The sequence below is a fragment of the Ambystoma mexicanum genome, chromosome 5q (assembly GCF_040938575.1).
Source record: "Ambystoma mexicanum isolate Mex_15411 chromosome 5q, UKY_AmexF1_1, whole genome shotgun sequence".
In the NCBI taxonomy this organism is placed as follows: Eukaryota; Metazoa; Chordata; class Amphibia; order Caudata; family Ambystomatidae; genus Ambystoma; species Ambystoma mexicanum.
In genome coordinates, this window is record NC_090933.1 from 384654064 (window position 1) to 384673393 (window position 19330).

At 47.9% G+C, this 19330-nt stretch overlaps 1 protein-coding gene across 5 annotated transcripts in view; it reads left to right on the top strand.

Moving 5' to 3' along the window:
* The window catches only part of YES1 (YES proto-oncogene 1, Src family tyrosine kinase), a 1102642-nt gene that overhangs the window by 969350 nt on the left and 113962 nt on the right, over positions 1-19330 (top strand). For all 5 annotated transcript variants that reach the window (XM_069620865.1, XM_069620866.1, XM_069620868.1 and 2 more), the window contains one exon: positions 1559-1690. In XM_069620865.1, the coding sequence (XP_069476966.1) occupies positions 1559-1690 (132 nt within the window). The remainder of the gene's footprint in view (positions 1-1558; positions 1691-19330) is intronic.

A 19330-nucleotide genomic window follows, 5' to 3' on the forward strand; every position in this document is an offset into this window, starting at 1 on the left:
CACAGAGGATACAGAGGTGCAGAAAAAGCACTTCTGTGAACTCAGAGGAGTGTTCTAGCCTTCCAGGAAGAAACATACCTATATGGACTTTATAAATCGAAGAGGGACTTGACACAATGTTAAGCCATCCTGGAGCAACACCGTTCGTGATAGCTGTTCGGCACAGAAGATTCTAAATCCTTGGGACCGGGACGCTGTTGGAGGAGGAGACTCATCTCTAGCAGGTCTGACACAAGACCCTGCATGAAGCTGACGAGGCAGTACCAGGAGGTGGATTGTGCAGTCTGTAACATGTGCTGATACTGTAAGGAGCCATTGGCTGCAATGCAGCCACAGCGACCCAGAAACTGTCGCAAGACGCTGATGACCAAGACAAGACTATCGGAAGATACCAGAGGGTATGGGAGATAGTGGGCTTACTGGTGAAGGGCACAAGAGGGTCCTGGCAATCGAATAATGGCTTATGGTGGAAACTGGGCAGGCACTAGAAGTATGAGTCAACTTTGCATGAGAGAAAATCTTCCTCGTGCCAGTGATGGTATCAAAACCACTGACCACCAGTGAAGGGTCAAGGACCTCAATGTGGGAGAGTGTGACTTTTGCATCTGAGGATATCTTCCTCGTGTTGGTGGTAGCCAAAAGGCCACCAATCATCAGAAAAGGGTAGAAGGCTCCAACGATGTAGAGCAAGATAAAGATAGGAGTCATCTTACTTGGCAGGTAGTGAACCATGTGGGCCAAGTCAAAGAAAGATGAAACCAGAATTGGGTGCTATAGGTGTGAAGCCTAATGGAAAAAAGACCAGGGGACTGGTGTCATGCCCCCTGGTTTTGATGAACTCAGAGCCAGATAACGGGAGAAGGGAGTAATTCTCCTGGTAGCCGGGAATGGCAGTAAAGTCCAAGAAGGCCTGGGCAAAGGAGTCATTCTCCCAGGTTATCTGAAAACGTATGTCTGGAAATGGGAGACATTTTCCTGACCCACCAAGAGGAACTACCAGAGTGTTTGGGATTCTACTATCAGGGGAAGGGAACCATTCCCTCTGGTAACATGTGAGAAATATTTCTTGAACATTACTGGTAGGGGATGGGAGCTATTGCCCCATGACAATGTGTGAGACACAATTCTGTTTTGAACTGAATTGAACTGTTACAGCAAACCAGCAACTTGTACCCAAGAGAAGGGAGTCCTTCTCCTGGGATTGGCCAGAACGATACTACTTTAGTTACAATTTCTAGTGCGAGTTTCAGAAGCAAGTGTTTCATGACACAGGACGGTGGCCATTTTGAGTTGACAAACATCCTGACTGTCACCTTCGATATTTTAGTTGAGGCACAGAAAATCCCCCTCCTAGAGCTAGGAATAGGTAGGTTTTCTTTTCTCTTTTGCACTGAATAAAAGGCTTTTCCTACAAATATGTTCCCTTTCTGTCAGCCTCCTCCTTCTGCACCATTACCGTCTTTGCCTTTTTAAAATGTATAGTTTAAGGAAGCAATATATGTGTGTGCCTAAATCATCAAAGCTGCTCAAACCTGAATATATCCCTTATTTGTTTTAGGGGCCAAATTTCCAATCAAATGGACTGCACCTGAGGCTGCTTTATATGGTCGATTTACAATTAAGTCTGATGTCTGGTCCTTTGGAATTCTGCAGACGGAGCTGGTTACGAAAGGCCGAGTTCCATATCCAGGTATTTATTTATTTTCATACTTGTAGTGTGCTAAATGCCACAGGTGTTCTTAGAGCAAATTAACAAAATGACATGCAACAGTTAGGCATTGAGCAGCCGGAGGCAGTTAGTTCTGGAAAAGCCAGGTTTTCAGATCTTTCCTCCATTTCTGTGGTTGATTTCAGTTTATGAAGAGGATGATAGTGTTCTACTTTGGTTTAGGGAAAAGAGAAGACTCTGTTACCTTTTGGTCTACATCCTGATCTCAGGACTGTCCATAATGTGGCAGCTACAGAGCACAAGTCTTGAATGGGATCGTGTTGATGGTAAATTTGATGATCTGGGTTTTGGGTGGTCGTGTCCGCACAGGCTTGATATTCGTGCCAATGAAGCGCAGGTAACTCTTGGCAGTTGAACCCGTTGTGTAGCTGACGAGTTGTTTCTGCCAATATACCCTTCAGAGAGACTCAGAAATACCCTCTAAAGGGGCTATTAACCAAAAGATGGATGGATGCCACCGGAACCGCCAACCTGCAAAGGAAGTAACAATTGGCAACAGCAGATGACGGAAAAAACCCAATCTAAGAAAACAAGACAAGGTAATACCTGCAAAGGTTAGCAAGAATAAGTAAGAGGAACCGTGAGACGTCTAACCTAGTAGAACACCAACAATTAGAAACTAATCATGAATATCGCTAAAGTACTAAATGTGAATACATGGAACGCTCTTACCATCTGTGTTTCTTGCAAAGTCATGAAGAAAAGGAAAATTTGGAGATCCAAGGTAAGTCCAGAAAATCCTAACACCCGCCGGAACGAGGACGCCTGTATAACACAATCCCAGAGTCCGAGAAGTGTTCCTTGATCCACCTACCCACCGCCGGCACGAGGACGCCTAATCCGCAACACGAAGCGTCTCTAGTTCAGCACTCCGGAAGGGACTGAAGTCCACGATAAGCACAGCACAGTACAGGTAAGGAAGAACCAGGGAGAGCCAGCAGTAGGTTGGTGAGTAGTCCGAGGTCAAAACCAGTAGAGGAATGGAAGACAGAATCACAGGCAAGCAGGTCGATAAGCGGTCCGAGGTCAAAAAACAGGTACAAAGCTATAAGACAAGAGTGCAATCCAAAGGAATCCAGTAAGCAGGCCGAGGTCACAAGAATAACAAGAAATCCAGAACGCGAAACAAGGCAATAGAATACAAATTCGGAAGCGAAGCGCCAAGTTCGAACGGTCCATTAATAGTCCAAAGACCCGTCACATGATTTGCCAAAACCGAGTTCAACGTGAAGACACGTGATCCCAACAAAGCAGAGCGTCTGCGTTGCCATGGCAATCCCCAGCACTTTCTGAATGACTGAACACGTACCTTATGAATATGAGTACACCAAACTTGGGAAGATGCTTTATTTCCTTGATGTTTAAGGCGGATTTGTGTGGAAACAGAAGATGTAACATGTCTCAGTGTTTCACACAGGACTTCGGAGTGTTTTTAATACAGGATCCCTTTACGTTTCCTGACAATTAGCAATATATAACATTGTGACTGGTATAGGCTGGCTTAAACAGGCTTCTTTTTGCGATAGCTAGTGATATGAGTTCCAGGCTGATGTGACATGTTCAATTTAGTTTAGATGAAGATCAAGCCTCAGTGTTTTTGTTACATTGAATTCTGATGGTTTGGCACGTTTGGACACCCAGGTAAAGCGTGTTGCAGCATTTGAGCCAGAAGAGGCAAGGTAAATATTCACAGATTTTGCTCTGTTCTGAAAGGTGAGAAATGAGGAACATTTGATATAGAAGTAAAGTTGAAAGTAGCAAGTCCTTATGATGGCGCATTATGAAGTTGAGAATAAGTTCAGGATTGATGAGAAATCTGAGGTATTCATTCTGTACAATGATGAACCTGGAGAGGTCATAAGGATTGCCTCAGTTTACTTAGAAATTATATCATTGGTTTAAAACATTTACTTTCAATGGTGATTCAGTTATTCTTCCATGATGAGATGTACAGTGCGAAACCGATTAATGTGAAACAGGCCAATGCATTTCGGGCAGTATCCATCATCAGGACTGAATCTACATTCTACAACAAGAGAGGGGGAAAAAAATAAGGAATATACGGCCAGTCAAGAGACTTATAACTTGCACAATAAAGGACATCTACTCATCAATTACAAAGTATTTCTTGTCATATTACAGAAGAGGTAGTGTGTTGTTGGCATGAATACTTGAACCTGAAGGAGCAGTTGATTTCTGTCAACAGTAAAATGTGAATTTTGACAAAAAAGATTGATTTGGGAGACCAATTTAGATTCCCACATGTAATTCTCCAGCATTGTATCGTTCATAGATTCACATGCTGTTTGAGTGTTTCCTACCATCAGGCTAATCCTCGCTAACAGGAAAGCAGTTTACATTTAGATCTTAAAACTGCTGTCACTTTAGTGCTTTAATAGTAATTGTAGGTCACACTTCTCAGTCCCGTCCCCTTTCCTCCATACTGTATGGGCATCCCTTGCTAGGGACGGGAAACTGAACCTTTTTCACCAGAAAACATCGTCGTTCCCTTTAAATATAGAGGCACACAGGGGCGCGCGGCCCTGGGAGCATGCTCTCCCCTGACTCCGCCCACTGGCGCCACTCCCCAGTCCTCTTTTCTGCATCAACGGGAACAGACCGCTTGTACCAGCGATCCTGGGTTTGGCTTCTGCCTTGTAATTCCTCGCGCTCTGTCCTCTGGCGCCACGCTCCTCTCCGGTGCATGTAGACGTCTTTGGGGCTTCAGTAGGTGTCCAGGCTGCGAAGGGCTCTTCCCTACGTCTGACCCTCATGCTGTTTGCCTCCGCTGCCTTGGCCCTGATCACGGCTGGGAGGGTTGTTCCGCGTGGGACACGCTTACACTGCATGCTTTGAAGTGGAGGGAGCTCTTCAAACGCGCTTCCAGAGGACTTGAAGGCCCAAGGTACGGCCACTTTTTTCCACTCGCACCCCACAAGTGCACCTCCCAAGGAAAGTCAGAGCAGGAGGGACCGTTCAGGTTCTAACACCAGCAGGGGTACCAAGGATGCTTCAGCTACCGGCCGCCAGGCCAAGGGGTCAGTAGATCCTGCCGGTGATGTTGCTGAGGGTCTGCCGGATTCTTTTACCGGGCGTCCACCCAAGGGACTACGCCCTACTACCAGACAAATGTCTGATGGCGCGCCTGTACGCAACACTACCGGCAACACAGCCGAGGGTACAACGCCTACCAGTGGCTTGAGGTGCAGGGTAGGCCTCAAGTTCCACCGCCAAGAGTCCTGGAGGAGGACGAGCCCAGTGCGGCAAGCACCACAGCGCAGGCACATGGCATGCAGCCTGACAAAATGACAGCTCGTCCGATAACATCCCCTTGTGGTGAGCAGGTGGGATAACGAGTTTCCAGGTGGGACTGGTCTTTGCCAGGTACGTGGCCTACAGCATATCCTTCAGTGTCGCAGGGCAGATACACCCTGCAGTCAGTAAGGCAGAGTACGCCCAGACCTCAGCAACCTCAGGGCCCTACTCCTGCGCCACCTAACGCCCCACTGGCCTTTGAGGACAGGTATTTTGCGAAATTGCTCACGCTTATGAGATCCCCCTCAGATGGGAACCATCCTTCGGGATGTGATCAGGGACATGTTACCTCCTGTCCCGCCACCTGCCCCCATAGTCCTTCCTCCTATGGCTCCAGCGCCTCTGGGCCCCGCTCAGCCTCAGATTCCCGTGCTGGCCCCTGTGGTTCCGACTCCTCTGCCTCCTCTACCCCAGGTGGTTCCAAACCAGCCTCCGCCTCCGGTTGCCACACCTCAGCCTGCAGCGCCCAGTACTCCTCTACCTGTCCCAGACCAGCAGGACACCCTGGTGGAAACAGAAGAGGAGAACCCCAACACTGTCTTCAGCCAAGGCATTTCATGATCGACTGGCCGAATACTTGGTGCTTCCACACCCCGAAGTTGAACAACCAGAGGCGGCGGGGTCCTCACTCTAAGCCCTGCAACTAGATCTGGGATTCCAATGCAGAAGGACGTTGTCGCTTTGGCCAAAAAGGGATGTCTTTAACCCGATTCGGCACCTCAACACCAAGTACAGGCAATTGGAGGGGGGGATACACACTTGCTATCGACACACCCTCCACCACACTCTTCGGTGATTGCTGCGACCTCTATCTATTCTAAGCCGCAGTCTTCCTCGGCCACCTCGTCCTCTGCTCTGCTAGGCAAGGAGAAGATCTTGGAGACATATGGGAAGGTGGTCTATTCCAACGCCTCACTGCACCTTTGTCAGTCTAATGCGGACGCCATGCTTGCAGCAATCAACCAAAGGCTTTGGCGGGAAATAGCAGACTTCCTTCTGGAACTCCCGGTACACAGTCATGCGCGCTTCAAGGTGGGGCTTGCCCTTCATGCACAGTATTGGTGCGCAAGGTTTGCTGACCCCTGGATCATGTCAATGGTGTCCACAGGCTTCTGCCTACCAGTCCCTCCCTCTCCTCCACTCCCACAGATTGGGACTGCAAATCTACTGGTAGAAATTCGAGCACTCGTACAGAGTCAGGCAGTGGAAGAAGTCCCAGTGGCGCATGGGCTTCTACTCCAGAATTTTCGCCATACACAAGAAGAACCAGGCTGGCCTGAGAGTTGTGTTGGACCTTTCCACCCTGAACCTTTCCCTTATTGTGGAGACACTGTGCAAGGGAGATTGGATGTGCTCCCTGGTTCTGAAGGATGCATACCTACAAGTCCCGATTTGGCAGCCTCATCAGTCAGCATTCCTAGCTTTCCCCACCCTGACCTTGTCTGGTGGAGCAAGGAATGCAACTTGAGAATAGGCAGACACTACCAGCACCGCAAGTTACCATCACCACTGACTCTTCCATGGAGGGCTGGGGAGCTACACTGACAACCACAGCATCCAGAGTTTGGTCTCTTCAGGTACAGGAGGCCCATATCAATTGGCTAGAGCTGAAGGCCATCTGGCTGGCTCTCAAGGTCTTCTTGCCACTCGTCAGCGGCAAGGCGATCCTCATTCAAACCGACAACTCCACCAGCATATATTACATCAACAAGAAGGGTTGCACCAGGTCTCCTCCCCCTATGCACCCTGGTGGTCAGCATTTGGGAATGGGCTCTGGTGAAAAACATACACTCGACGGCGATTCACCTCCCGGGGGAGTCGAACCTGGAGGCGGACAATTACGAATGGCAATTGAACGGTCAGGTCCTTCAGGGGATCTTCAACTGATGGGGGCATCCCCAGGTGGATCTCTTCACCACTTGGTACAACAGGAAGTATCCTCAGTTCGCATCCTGGCAGGGGCATGGCCTAAACTCCCTGGGCGATGTGGTACAGTTACAGTGGAACAGCATGAATGCATGTGCATTCCCCCCCCACTCCTCTGGTACACAGAGTGATCTGCAAGATAGGGGTGTCCTGACACCACCTTATCATTCTGATAGCTCTGTGGTGGCCAGCGAGACCATGGTGTTCTCAGAGCTGCTCAGCCTGTCAGAACAGCCTCTGATTCCCCTTCCATTGGGCCCAGCTCATCTACTATCACAGCAGAGGGGCACGGTCATCCACCCCACCCTGCAGAAGTTAGCCCCTGCAGCGTGGTTCCTGAACAGGTCACATTAAAGCATCTGCATCTGTCGCAGGCCAACCCTAGACATCATACAGGGTGCTAGGAACCAGTACAAAAGCAAGTGGATTATGTTTTGCCACTGGGCTGAGTCTGAGGAAGATGATCCTCTTACTTGCACGTTGGACGATGTGCTATCCTTCTCTGCACACCTCGACGCCTCGGGGGTACGAATAGATACATCCTGCACCTATCTGGCGGCCATCGCAGCATACCGAAACTCGGAGGAGGATGTTTTCTCATCCTCCAACCCGGTAGTTCCAGGCTCTACCCACCTATCAAGAAGCCACACCCTGTGTGGGACCTCAGCATAGTGTTGGACGCTTTCGCGCATAAACCCTTTGAGCCAGTGGCGTCTGTGGACATCAGGCTGGTCACCATTAAGACATCCCTCTTGGTGGGTCTTTCGCCTGCACGCCGGATCAGTGAGATCCAAGCTCTGGTGGCTTCCAGGCCTTACACTACTTTTCATAAGGACAAGGTCCTTAGAACGCATCCCGCATTCTTGCCTTAAGTAGTCTCTTCGTTCCACCAAAATGAGGAGATGGTGCTACCCGCTTTATTCGCGGACCCCCAAGAACGACGCTCAGAGGGTCCTGCACTGTCTAGATGTTAAGCGCACCCTAAAATTCTTCCGCCCATCAGTGGTTTTGTCCCTGCTTCTCTGCGCCTCCGGGGATACTTTTTGGTGTGTTCTCATTGAGGCCTTCAGCCTGTCCACGAAGCTATGGCTGACACCACGAAGAAAAGCCTTTTCAAGGCTGGTGCTACCTGTCATTTAAAGAACGTCTGTGGAAGATATTCATGACTGATCCTGACCTTGAGATCAGCGACTGTTCAATCTGCAAGACGCTTCAAGAACATCACCAAAGGTTGGTAACTTGGCTTGACATTGGTCCTGGATCCTTTGGTACAGCCTCTGTCCATAGCCATGCTTCTCTCAGGCAGAGCAGACCCCTGGAGCACACCGCTTCATCCAAGATGTCAAGGTCCCATGATGACTCTTTCCTTGGGGAAAGAGTGATAAAGGGTCATTCAACCCAAGCTCAGGCTGCCACCTAGTCCACGTCAGTGTTGAAGTTAGCGCCTACGATCGACTTCGTCCGTGGAGACTGCTTCGTCGTCTTTGGATCTGGAACGCCCGTCAGTGCACTTTTCAGAGTAGAAGGATAAAAACCCTGGCCAAGGGAAAGATCGATTTAATCACGAATAGATGTGGCCAAATAACTGACAAGGGATCACAGCAGGGAGAACATATGGCTTTGCCTTAATTGGTCTCAAGCCCTGAAGCAGCAAGAGAACTACGGCCTCTGATACTTTTAGAAAAGAAAATTCAGAATGTGCCGGGCAAGAATCAGCTAAACCCATGGAGTCTTCTTGTTAAACTGGATCTGTAAATTATCCTTCATGAGGTTTTTAAGACCTAAAAAATATATATATATATATATATCATGATTTGTCAATTGAGAAGTTGTTTCAGAACTTTGAGCGAGTTATACACTTCGGAGTCACAAACGTTTGATTCATTGAAAAGGGTTCATTAGGTTTAATTATCTCTTTAGAGACAAATGGCCTGATTCACAGAGCGTTTACCAATGGGATTGCACCAATACAGAATGCTTCTGTGAATCAGACGCCAAGGAATGATGAATTTACCTTAAAAATCTGTTTCTTGTGCAGGTAAACAGCATCTTGAGCTCTACTGAAAATCTGGATTCCTGAATCTATGCCAGCATTTTGCACAGGGTGGGGGCACGAAAATCAACCACTTTCTGAAAAATATGTACACTGATCAAATTACCACAGTTCCTTTGTGAAAATGTGGTCATGAGAAAAAGTAGCAAAAAGTTGTTTTCAAAAAAAGTTATTAAATGCAAAGTGTGACCATTTTGCTAGTAATAAGGTTGCCAAAAAAGCAGTTTTTAACAGAAAAATGACCCAAACCTCTACTTCCACCATCAGAAGAACTCCATGCCTAAACATTACCCTAACTCGAAGTGCATCCCTGAACCCTTACCAAACACTAACCCTTCAGTGCGCTGAAGCATTTTCATTGCAAGTCACTCAATACAAAACACCAAATAAATAGAAAATGAACTGTGAACCTAACTTTCATAGCCTTAACCTAACCGCAACGCTGATTCCCTTGTCGGTAAAATAGCTCAGAGGGTTGAGAGGTAAAATTGAGCACTAATTTCGATTGGGTAATAATAATGGCAAATAAAGTGATGTATGTAAAGTGCTTTGGATAAAAGCATTGTACAATGACTAGTTATTATAGTCATCATGGTTACTCCACCGTAACCACTAAGCTTATACTAACCCCTATCCTACGCCAACTTCACCAGCCCTCTCCTGTGTCCCTGTACCTTTCTATAACACTTACCCAAAACGATTACTATATTAGCCCTATTTTACCAGAACGCCTAGCCTAACACTTACAATTTTTTTTTTTTTTTTTTTTTTTTTACAGCAAACACAACTGTCACACCCAACATTTTCAGTTACAGGTTTCTTAGCATACAATGCATTTTTCTTATTAATGTCTTCCCCCACTCCCTTCCCTTCAACTCGAGCTCCCCCCACTGTACCTCTGGCTCCCTCCTCCTGGGATTGATTTTCTTCGTCGTTCTCGGGCGTGTCATAGTCACTGGAATTGACATGGGTGGACCCAGGCAGCGCGGCTACTATTTGTCTCCATGCTATCAGAGGTCCCACTCCTTCATCTTACCCTCTATTGGCTGCCTCATACCATACCACTGTCTCTGTGTCTGCCCATTTTAAGAGATCATTCCACCATATCTCTAGTCTGGGTCTATGGTTGGGTTTCCAGCTCATGGCAATTCTCCTTTTCGGCAGAATGTAAGCTAGGTCCTTAAGTTTACATACGTGTTACAGGTTACGTGGTCTGGTGAATCCCCCCAGCATGCATGCACACAGATTCCACGTCTAATTTAATTCTCTTTTCGGATAGCCTTAGCTTGATTTCCTCCCAGAACATATGGATCATCCCTGCCTCCACCTCTCCACACTTAGGGCATTTATGTGCTCCTGTGTTCCCGAACTTGGCGATCATTCGAGGGGTCATGAATGCTCTCTGGTGACCTGTAGCTGGATTTGTTGCATATGATACAGGTGGTGGTGCCAGAATTAAAAGATCAACTGAAGGACAAGGCAAAAGGTATTACATCAAATCATCAATTTCTTTTAATTAATTCATTTTTATAAAAAAACATCCTAAATCAGACATTCATACATGCATTCAACTAATGCAACTCTAAAAATAATGCATTTAGATTTTCTTATGGAAATGTGAGACCATTGCAAAAACAGTTCCATTGTTCAGATAAAAAGTTTTTTGTTGTTCATTCAAAAAGACAATTGATATTATCTAAAGCATTCAATTTGTATTTTTACAAATACAATTCCCATCTAAAAGAGAATACAAAATAAATTTCAATATTTAGTGGTTCATTCCAGACAAAAATTATCAACTATTAGTGCCCAGACTATTAGTGCCCAAATGAGTCTTCTTAATCAGACAGGCTTCTTAGTAAATAGTTTCGACTTGATTGGTAATCTATGTCTTCATCAGGATAGGGATGAACCTAACAACACTTCTAGGAAGAAAAACAGAAAAAGTAATATAATTAAAATTTAATAAAAAATACCTAAATACCTTCATTCACTCAGTTGCTCTCTTTTAATAACAATAGTCCAAATATGGGGAGAGGACAAATAAAGTCTCACTCTCCAACCAACTCAAAATTTGGCTAAATGAAAAGAACTTACTCCAATTCATAGAACCCAAGGCCTCGTGGATTTGTTGCAGCCTCGCATTCCTGGACACCTTCTTGTGATATCTGAGCTCTTTCCCAGTGCCTTTCCTTCATTGTTTCTCCCGCTTCCTCCTCCCACTCCCGTCTCAGTTGGAGCAGCTCCTTTCCCCCTCTAGACATTCAGTTCCTAAATCCGGGATATTTCGTGCCCTCCCTCTGAGATGTCGCATCAGTTCTATGGCTGTATCCGGTTGCTCTGCAAGTGTTATCTCAGACCACGTTTCCTTCACCCGTTTGACTATTCTGTTATGTGATATGTTGCCCCACATGTGTCCTGGTTTCATCCACTATCGTTTGGAAGTCCAGAGCTTCCCCTTCTTGCCAGATATCACCGAGGTTGGCTAGGACGACCGGCTCCCAGTGTTTACGGATTCCTTTCCTTAGTTGCTCATCTACCCCGTGTAGCGCTAAGAGTGGCGCCTGTGGGGAGCATGGGGCTGGGTTTCCCATGTCTTGGCACGCTTTGCCAGATCTTCCAGCCTAGTGCCAGCAGTCTCGATCTCCCATGCATCTCTGATTTGGGTAGCCATATTAATTCTTTTAGGAAGTATGGGTCGCTTTCATCCCTTAGCAGTCTATATTCTGCTGTCTCGTCTTCTGACAACCACCTAGCGACATATTGTAGCTGTGCCGCCAGGTGGTATATCTCGAAGTTCGGCAGGTTTATCCCCCCCCTGTCGTACGTATTCTGTAATTTCCATAGTGCCACCCTGTTTCTGGAGTTGTGCCACAGGAAACCTCTACATAGACTCTGGAGTTTGGTTAAGAAGCGCTTGTGCACCATATGTGGGATATTTGCAAATAAATGTAATAGCCTAGGCAAGACCACCATCATCAGCAAGGCCGCCCTCCCCACCATGGCTAGGGGGAGCTTTGCCCAGAACCCCATACTATTCTTAATACCTTCTATTGCACTCTGTTATACTTTTGCTCGTCTGCAACCGTGTGATGTATGTTAATCCCCAGGTATCTGAATGTTCTGGTCTGCCAGGCTATCTGCAAGGTAGGTAAGTTTTCCTGTGGGATTTCTCTGTATCTTCCCAGGGGGAACATGCACAATTTTTTAGGGTTCACCACTATTCCCGAGAGAGTCGCGTAGCGCTCCATCACTTCCAGGATGTATTGCAAGTTTTCCTCAGGGTACCGTAGGTATAGCAGCATGTCATCTCCGTACAATGATATCGGGTGCGGTCCCCCTTTAGTGTGAACCCCTATTTCTCTGTATTGCTGTCTCGGGTAGATTGCCAGCAGTTCTAATGCAAGGATGTACAGCATTGGTGACCATGGGCAGCCCTGTCTCGTGCCTCTGCTAAGTTGCCATGCATCTGAAATTATCGCTCCTGTTTTGACCTTGGCTTTTGGGGAGCTATACAGCATTTTCACCCACCACCGGTACCCAGGTCCCATCCCGTATTCTTTTAGGGCCGGCCATCAACCACGGCCACCTGAACTAGTCGAAGGCTTTACTGCGTCTAGCGCGACTACTGCTATTTTGTTTGGGTCGCCCTCTGTCTGTTCTATGATATGGTGGAGCCTCCTGTGGTTGTCGGATATACTTCTACCTGGGACATATCCGGTTTGATCAGGATGTATACGTTTATTTATTATCTGCTTAAGTCTATTTGCCAGCACAGATGTGAGGATCTTACTGTCATGGTTTAACATAGATAGTGATCTGTACGATCCGCAGTCTGTGCCTGGCTTGTCTGGTTTAAGGAGCGGGATAATTACTGCCTCTCTGATTCCGGCAGTCTCCCTTTCTCGAAGGCCTTGTTTAACATTGCCTGTAGCGGGGGGGCAGCACTTCTCGTCTGTACGCTTTATAAAACCCGCTGGGGAGCCCATCTGTACCTGGGGCTTTGCTCGTGGGCAGATGCATTACCACTGTTTCTAATTCCTCTATTGTGACTGGGGCTTCTAGGTTCTCCCTGTCTTCCACACTTAATTTAGGCAATCCTATGTCCTCTAGCGTCTCCTGAATCTCTTGCTCTGTCGTCTCTCCCACATCTGCATAGATATGCTCATAAAATCTAAGGAACCTCTCATTCACAGTCTCCTGGGTGTTCCAGACTTGTCCCGCTTCTCCCGTTATCTCTCCAATTGCTGATCTTGGTGTCTAGTTCTTATATAGCCACGCAAGCAGCCTCCCTGGTTTGTCCCCCCCGCGTGTTGTCTTTCAATGTTTTTTTTATAATTCAGGTTGCTTAGCCTCTCCCAGAGCCCACAACAAGCCTGTTGTAATTAGCTCACACGTTCGGCATCCTCCTGTGAGGTGCCTTCTCTTTTCATTATTGCTTCTAGTTTTTCTGTCTCCTGCAACTCTCGCTCTATGCCCCCTTGGAGACCTCTAGATTTGGATATGGCCGCCCCCCCCCCCTTATTACCACCTTAATGGCCTCCCACAGAGTTCCCTCTGATTCCACGCTTCCTGTATTATTCTTGAAGTACCCAATTATCTCCTCCCGTAGGTCCTCTCAGAATGTGGTGTCCTTCAGTGCCTCGGCTCTAAGCCTCCACGTTGGGTTTCTGGCTCTGGGGGGGCTGATGTCGCCACTCCAGGACCAGAGGGGAATGGTCCGATAGTATTCTTGCCTTATATGCTGAACCCACCACTTCCCCAGCAATTTCCGGGGTGGCAAACATGTAATCCAGTCTCGTGTACAAGTTGTGTGGGGCAGCGAAATGTGAGTAGTGCCCATCATTCGGATGTTGCCGCCTCCAAATGTCCTTCAGCCCAAAGTCCCTTAGCAGGGCTTGTAGCATTTTTGCTGCGGGGGTGGGTTTATCTAGTTTCGTGTCTGATCTATCCATTTTAAGGGTTAGCATACAGTTGAAGTCCCCTCCCCATATGATTGCACCTCCATGTGGGGGCTGATCTTGCTATATAACGTTTTAAAGTAGGTCACTGTGTCTTGGTTGGGGGCATATGTATTTATGATGCTCAGTTCTCTGTACTCTAGCAGCCCCCGAATCACTGCCATCCTCCCATCCGGCTCCACCGTGGTCTGTAGTATCTGGAAAGGCACATGTGGTGCCACCTAAATGATTACCCCTCTGGCATATGCCGAATACATTGCTCCTATGGTGGTCCCTCTCCACTTTTTCTAAACTACCTCTTGTTTCTCCTCAGTGAGGTGGGTTTCTTGCAATAAGGCTATGTCTACTTTTTGCCTTCTCAAGTACATCATCACCTTATTTCTCTTCTGGTAGCTGTTGAGTCCCCTGACGTTCCAGGTTACTATTCTAAGGTCACCCATTATCCCCTTATGTCCCATCCTCTCTCCCTCCCTCCACGTCCTTCGACCCGAGAATACTTGGCGTGGGCCATGCACAGAGGCGCATGGGTGCAAGCTCATTCCCCAACATCTACCACTATAAACTCCCCAACTCCCCCCCCCTCCTGTTCCAACCCCAACTGTTGCCCAGCTCCATCCCTGTATCTCAGCCGTTCCCGCATTTGGTCCTGTCTAAGCCGGTACTGGCAACCCAGCAGGAGGTTACCGCACTACTGGTAACACAACTAACCTATCTAATGGGGTATGAGTTCGGGTGCTCTGTGTCTCCCTGTTATGTGCCACATTTTACCCGCCCTCCCCTTGCGTAACAAGGCTATAGTCAAGTCCCACTTTACAGCTTATACAGCACCTCAGCCTCCGAAGACTGCATCATTTCTCTGTGCCGCTCTCCTTCTGGTCGTTCTTCCCTTCTGGACAATTCTGTGCATCTAGCCACTCAGTTGCCTCCTCTGGGGTATAAAAAACGAATGTTCTGTTTCTGTGGAACACATTCAGCCTCACCGGATACATCAACATGTATCTGTGGTCCGCCTCACAAAGCCTCCTCTTTACTGTTCTGAAGTTGAGTCGCTGTCGTTGCACCTGGAGTGTATAGTCCGGCTATGCTGTGATCGTGTCTCCCTTTCGAAAGTATTCTAGGATCCTTTCCCTGTCACGATAATTTAATATTTTGGCTATGATCCCTCTCGGGGGAGCCCCTAGGGCAGGCCTCCTTGCCAGGGCTCTATGCGCTGTTTCCACTGCAAATACCTGAGTTAGTGTTCCCCCTTCTATTTCTTGCAGCAACATGCATTGAATATACTCTTTGGGGTTTGAGCCCTCTTCTCCTTCCGGGAGCCCCACGATATGTATATTATTTCTGTGTGCCCGTCCTTCGGCTTCCTCGGCTCTGTTTTCCAAATTGCCAACTTGTTGACGTAGGATGTGGATCTCTGAGGCGTGCGACGCGCAGGTTGCTGTGTTGGTCTTCACTTCTTTTTCCAATTCTCCTTTGCGCTCTGCTATTGCTCTTACATCCTGTCTCAGGAGGTTCAGGTCTATTTGTACTGCGTCAATTTTGGATTCCAGCGCCCCTTTTAGTGTAGCGGCCTCCAGTTACGTTTCCCACGCCACTTTCAAGTCTGCAATGGCTTCTAGGATCTGCCGGTCCCCCCATACTGGGGATGCGTCCATCTGGGCGCTTCTGTCTCTGCTCCTGGCTCCCTCCGTTGCGTGGACTGTTTCCCCTTCGTCTTGGTCTGCTTGGATGCCATTCCGTTTGCAGTTCAAGGTGGGCGGGGCCCGGGCTCGCAGTTTTGCGGCTTTTCGCTTCTGTCGAACGCTTGGCTCAATGTGTGGGGATGTTCGCTGTCGCATCCGGGTGCTCTGGCCCTGTTGCCCACTCTCAAGGCAGAGGTCTCTTTTGGACTGGTTCACTGTGGTGCTGCCTGGGTTAGACCGACTTGTTTGTGCCCTCCACTATGGGCAACCTCAGCTTGTTTTGCGCATTCCCGCGCCGCCTCCCTGTGCTTTGGCTGGTGACTTGTCCGGCGAGGCTCCAGTGGGGTTGTCTTGGTATAGTGCAGCGTGTGCTGCATTAGTCTTGGCGGGGTCCCCTCCTTGCCTGCCTTCAGAGGTGGGCCTATGCCTTTTTGGTCTCCTGGATTGTCAATTTGGTGGTCAATCTTCAGGTGCCTCAACCTGCACCGCCACCGGACCTCCAACTTTGCCCTGATACAGCTTCCTGCACGATCATGTGCAGCGCGTATGTCTTTCATGTTTCCTGGTCCAAGTGGGCTACAGTGCAACCTGGCTTTCAAGTGCTCGTGGCCAGTATTTCAGTGCTCTATGAATATTCTGTTCTTTGTGCGAGCCTATGTCCCACAGGGCGGTCCACCCCTGGGGTCGGGTGTCCGCCTGTTGTGGCGGGATGGTTGGGCTTGCCTTCTATATCCGCTCCTTGTGTCCCTGTGGGAGCGCCAGTGGTATGGTGCAGTGGGGGCTGGCCTCTCGTATGCCTCCTCTGTTTCGGCTCACAGCTTGCTACAGTGTGGCAGTCCGTGTTGTGGCAGCAAACCTCCCTGGAAGCAGAGTGCTGCGCGCCCGCTCTGGGTGCTATGTCTCGCGCTCCCTGTCTCACGCACCCTGCATTAGGAGTGTGCCACGGGCGGAACCCCAAGGGAGCTTCTTCATGCCTTGTTTTTGGTCCAATCCAGGGCTCAGGGCGCCATGTTGAGCATCTAGGTGTACACGGCTTCCCTGCGTAGGCAGTTCACGAGGATCCTTTTCGGCTCTTCCTCGCTTGGGGTGCCACTGGGCTAACACGCAAGCCCGGTACTGGTACGCGCCCCGTTGCTCGGGATTGCTGCTCCGTTTGTTTGTCCCTTTGTGCTGTGTCGCCCGCGGCATCTTCGTGCTGGGTTGCTCGCCTTATCAGCAGGAGTCGGTTTGTTGTCACGTCGGGCGTGCTTTTCCTGCCCTGCACTTCTGGTCCCACTTTGTGTGTCGCAGATGCCGGGTCTGCAGATTCTTTCTGCGTGGCTCCTCTCCGATGATGCCGCATTTTCCAGCCCACGATTCCTTTGTCTTATAGTGCAGCGGCCATTTTAATGGAAGTCTGTCGGGTCAGTTATGTTACCCTCGGAACAACTTCTACAGCCGAGGTCGGATTCAGCTCCATTTGTGCGCATTGCGCACCGCTTGTTTTCCCATGCATGTATCTGTCTTTTTAGTGGGTATTCTGCGTTATGGAAGGCAGGTTTTCGCAGGATGTTAGTCGGATCTTTGGGAGCTCCGGAGCTTCCCGTCCTTCTACATGGTCAGCTAGCCACACCCCCACGCCTAGCCTAACACTTAACCTGAAACTTGATCTACTCTAACCACTAACCAAACCCTAACACTACAAGCCCTCTCACAACCACCCTTACCCTAATTCTAACCAAAACCCTTACTCTATTTCTAACCCCTATCCTAACCCTAAAACAGGCAATTAGTATAGTGCAGCACTGCATTTTTGGCTACTTCTCAGCTGCGTTTATTTGCTACTTTTTGCTTGGCGACTTTTTAACTTGGAGGTATTTTCACCATGATTTCTTTGCTAGCTACATATCTGTTGGCAACATTTTCACTGGAAATACTTATAGTACATTTTAGTGAAAATAGTTAAACCTAAAGCTACAGCACGATGGTGACAGACTCCACCAAAATTAAAGGGCATAAGCTTCTTAAATGACAAAAGAAGTTAATGTGCTAATCAATGAGATTGAGAAACTGTAACAATTTGCAAGTGGAGGTTATGGTGGTGACAAGAGGATGCTAGGAGTGGATGAGATGCAAAAGACAGAGTTTAGTAATGGTGATAGAGAAATGGGTGACAAATGTTATCCAGTTGGATGAGGAACAGGGTATGTCAATTAGCTACAGCCTTCATAATTGGTAATGATGGGGGTAAGCCTGGCATTCTCAGCTTCAATAAAACAAACCTCTGATCTAACTTGGAATTAAAAAAAGAAAACGATACAGTAATTCGAGACCAGTAATACGCCCGGACTGCTTAACTTTCAATCAGACCTTTTTGAATTTGCAGTAGCAGTGTTGGCAAGGGGTTCCACTGTTTGAAGAGGGAAATTGTCCTAGACACAGTAGATACCCATGTGCCATCAACAAATATTATGCTACAAGAGAAAGAACTGCCAAGTCCTTCTTCCAAGGAGCAGAGGATGTGCCCCTATCCAATAGATAGGTATCATTAATGAATAAAGGATATACAAACAATTGGGAATTCAAAACTATAAATTCAGCAGAAGTTAGGTTGTATAGAAGTTATTTCAAAATGTCTATTGGTCAAACAATGGTTGATCCAGTGGATTGTCAACCCAGTGGAAATATTAAAAGTCTGGCAAGAGACAGGAAGTCACCCAACGAAAGGCTGGGAACCAAAAGAGGCCCTGGAAATAATGTTCAAAGTGGCCCCTTATTACACATTTCAGCAAGCCCAACCCTTTTCCTATGGGAACATTTGGAAATACCACACAAGAGACCCAGCGTGCAAGGGCTGACTGGGGAATCTCCAGAGCTCCATATAGGCCAGTCCACCCCTGCCTCCGGTCCCTCTTCCCTGTCCCCTCTCATATTCCTCCGTCTCTCTCTTCCCACTGCTGTTGCCTTCTCTGGTCCCTCTTTCCTGTCCCCTCTCATTTTCCCACTGCCCCTCTCTTCTCTTTTCCCGATCCAGACTTCTATCTTCTGTCCCGCTCACAGTCCCCCCTCCCCTGTCTTCCCACTTCTGTTACCTCCTCCGGCCCCTCTTCCATCTTTCCTGTCCCCTGTCATATTCCGCCCGCCTCTCTTCTTCTCATGTTCCCAGTGCCATTGCCTCTTCTATTGCCAGTTCCTCCTCTCCTGTTCCTCTTTCATTATTTCCTGGTCCAAGCATCCTCCTCCTCTTGTTCCATTCCTCTTCGCCCACCCACCCCTTAACCCTTCAGCCCTTTCCCCCCTCATATTCCTGCGCTCCCTCACTCCTCATTACCCCCAGCGCTTGAATTAGTTTTCAGGGTGACATAAGTACTACACTATACAAGCAGTCATCACCATGATCAAGGTGAGGAATGAAAATACCCTTCCTTGCGTTCTGTCCGAACATCAATTCTTGGAATTCTATAAGATGATTAAGAATTGAAATGTTGTATGCTGTGATTTTCCAGAGAAATCTGGTATAGAAACGTGAGAATTCATTAATGCAGATTCCTGCTTGAACTACCGTAAAGCAGCACACACTAAAAAGCACACAGAGGGAAAGTAAGTAAGCATTAACAAGACAATAGTTTTGGCTTTGTTATAATAAACATTAGTGAACGCAAGCAGTCGCCAAACGCTCACAAGGAAA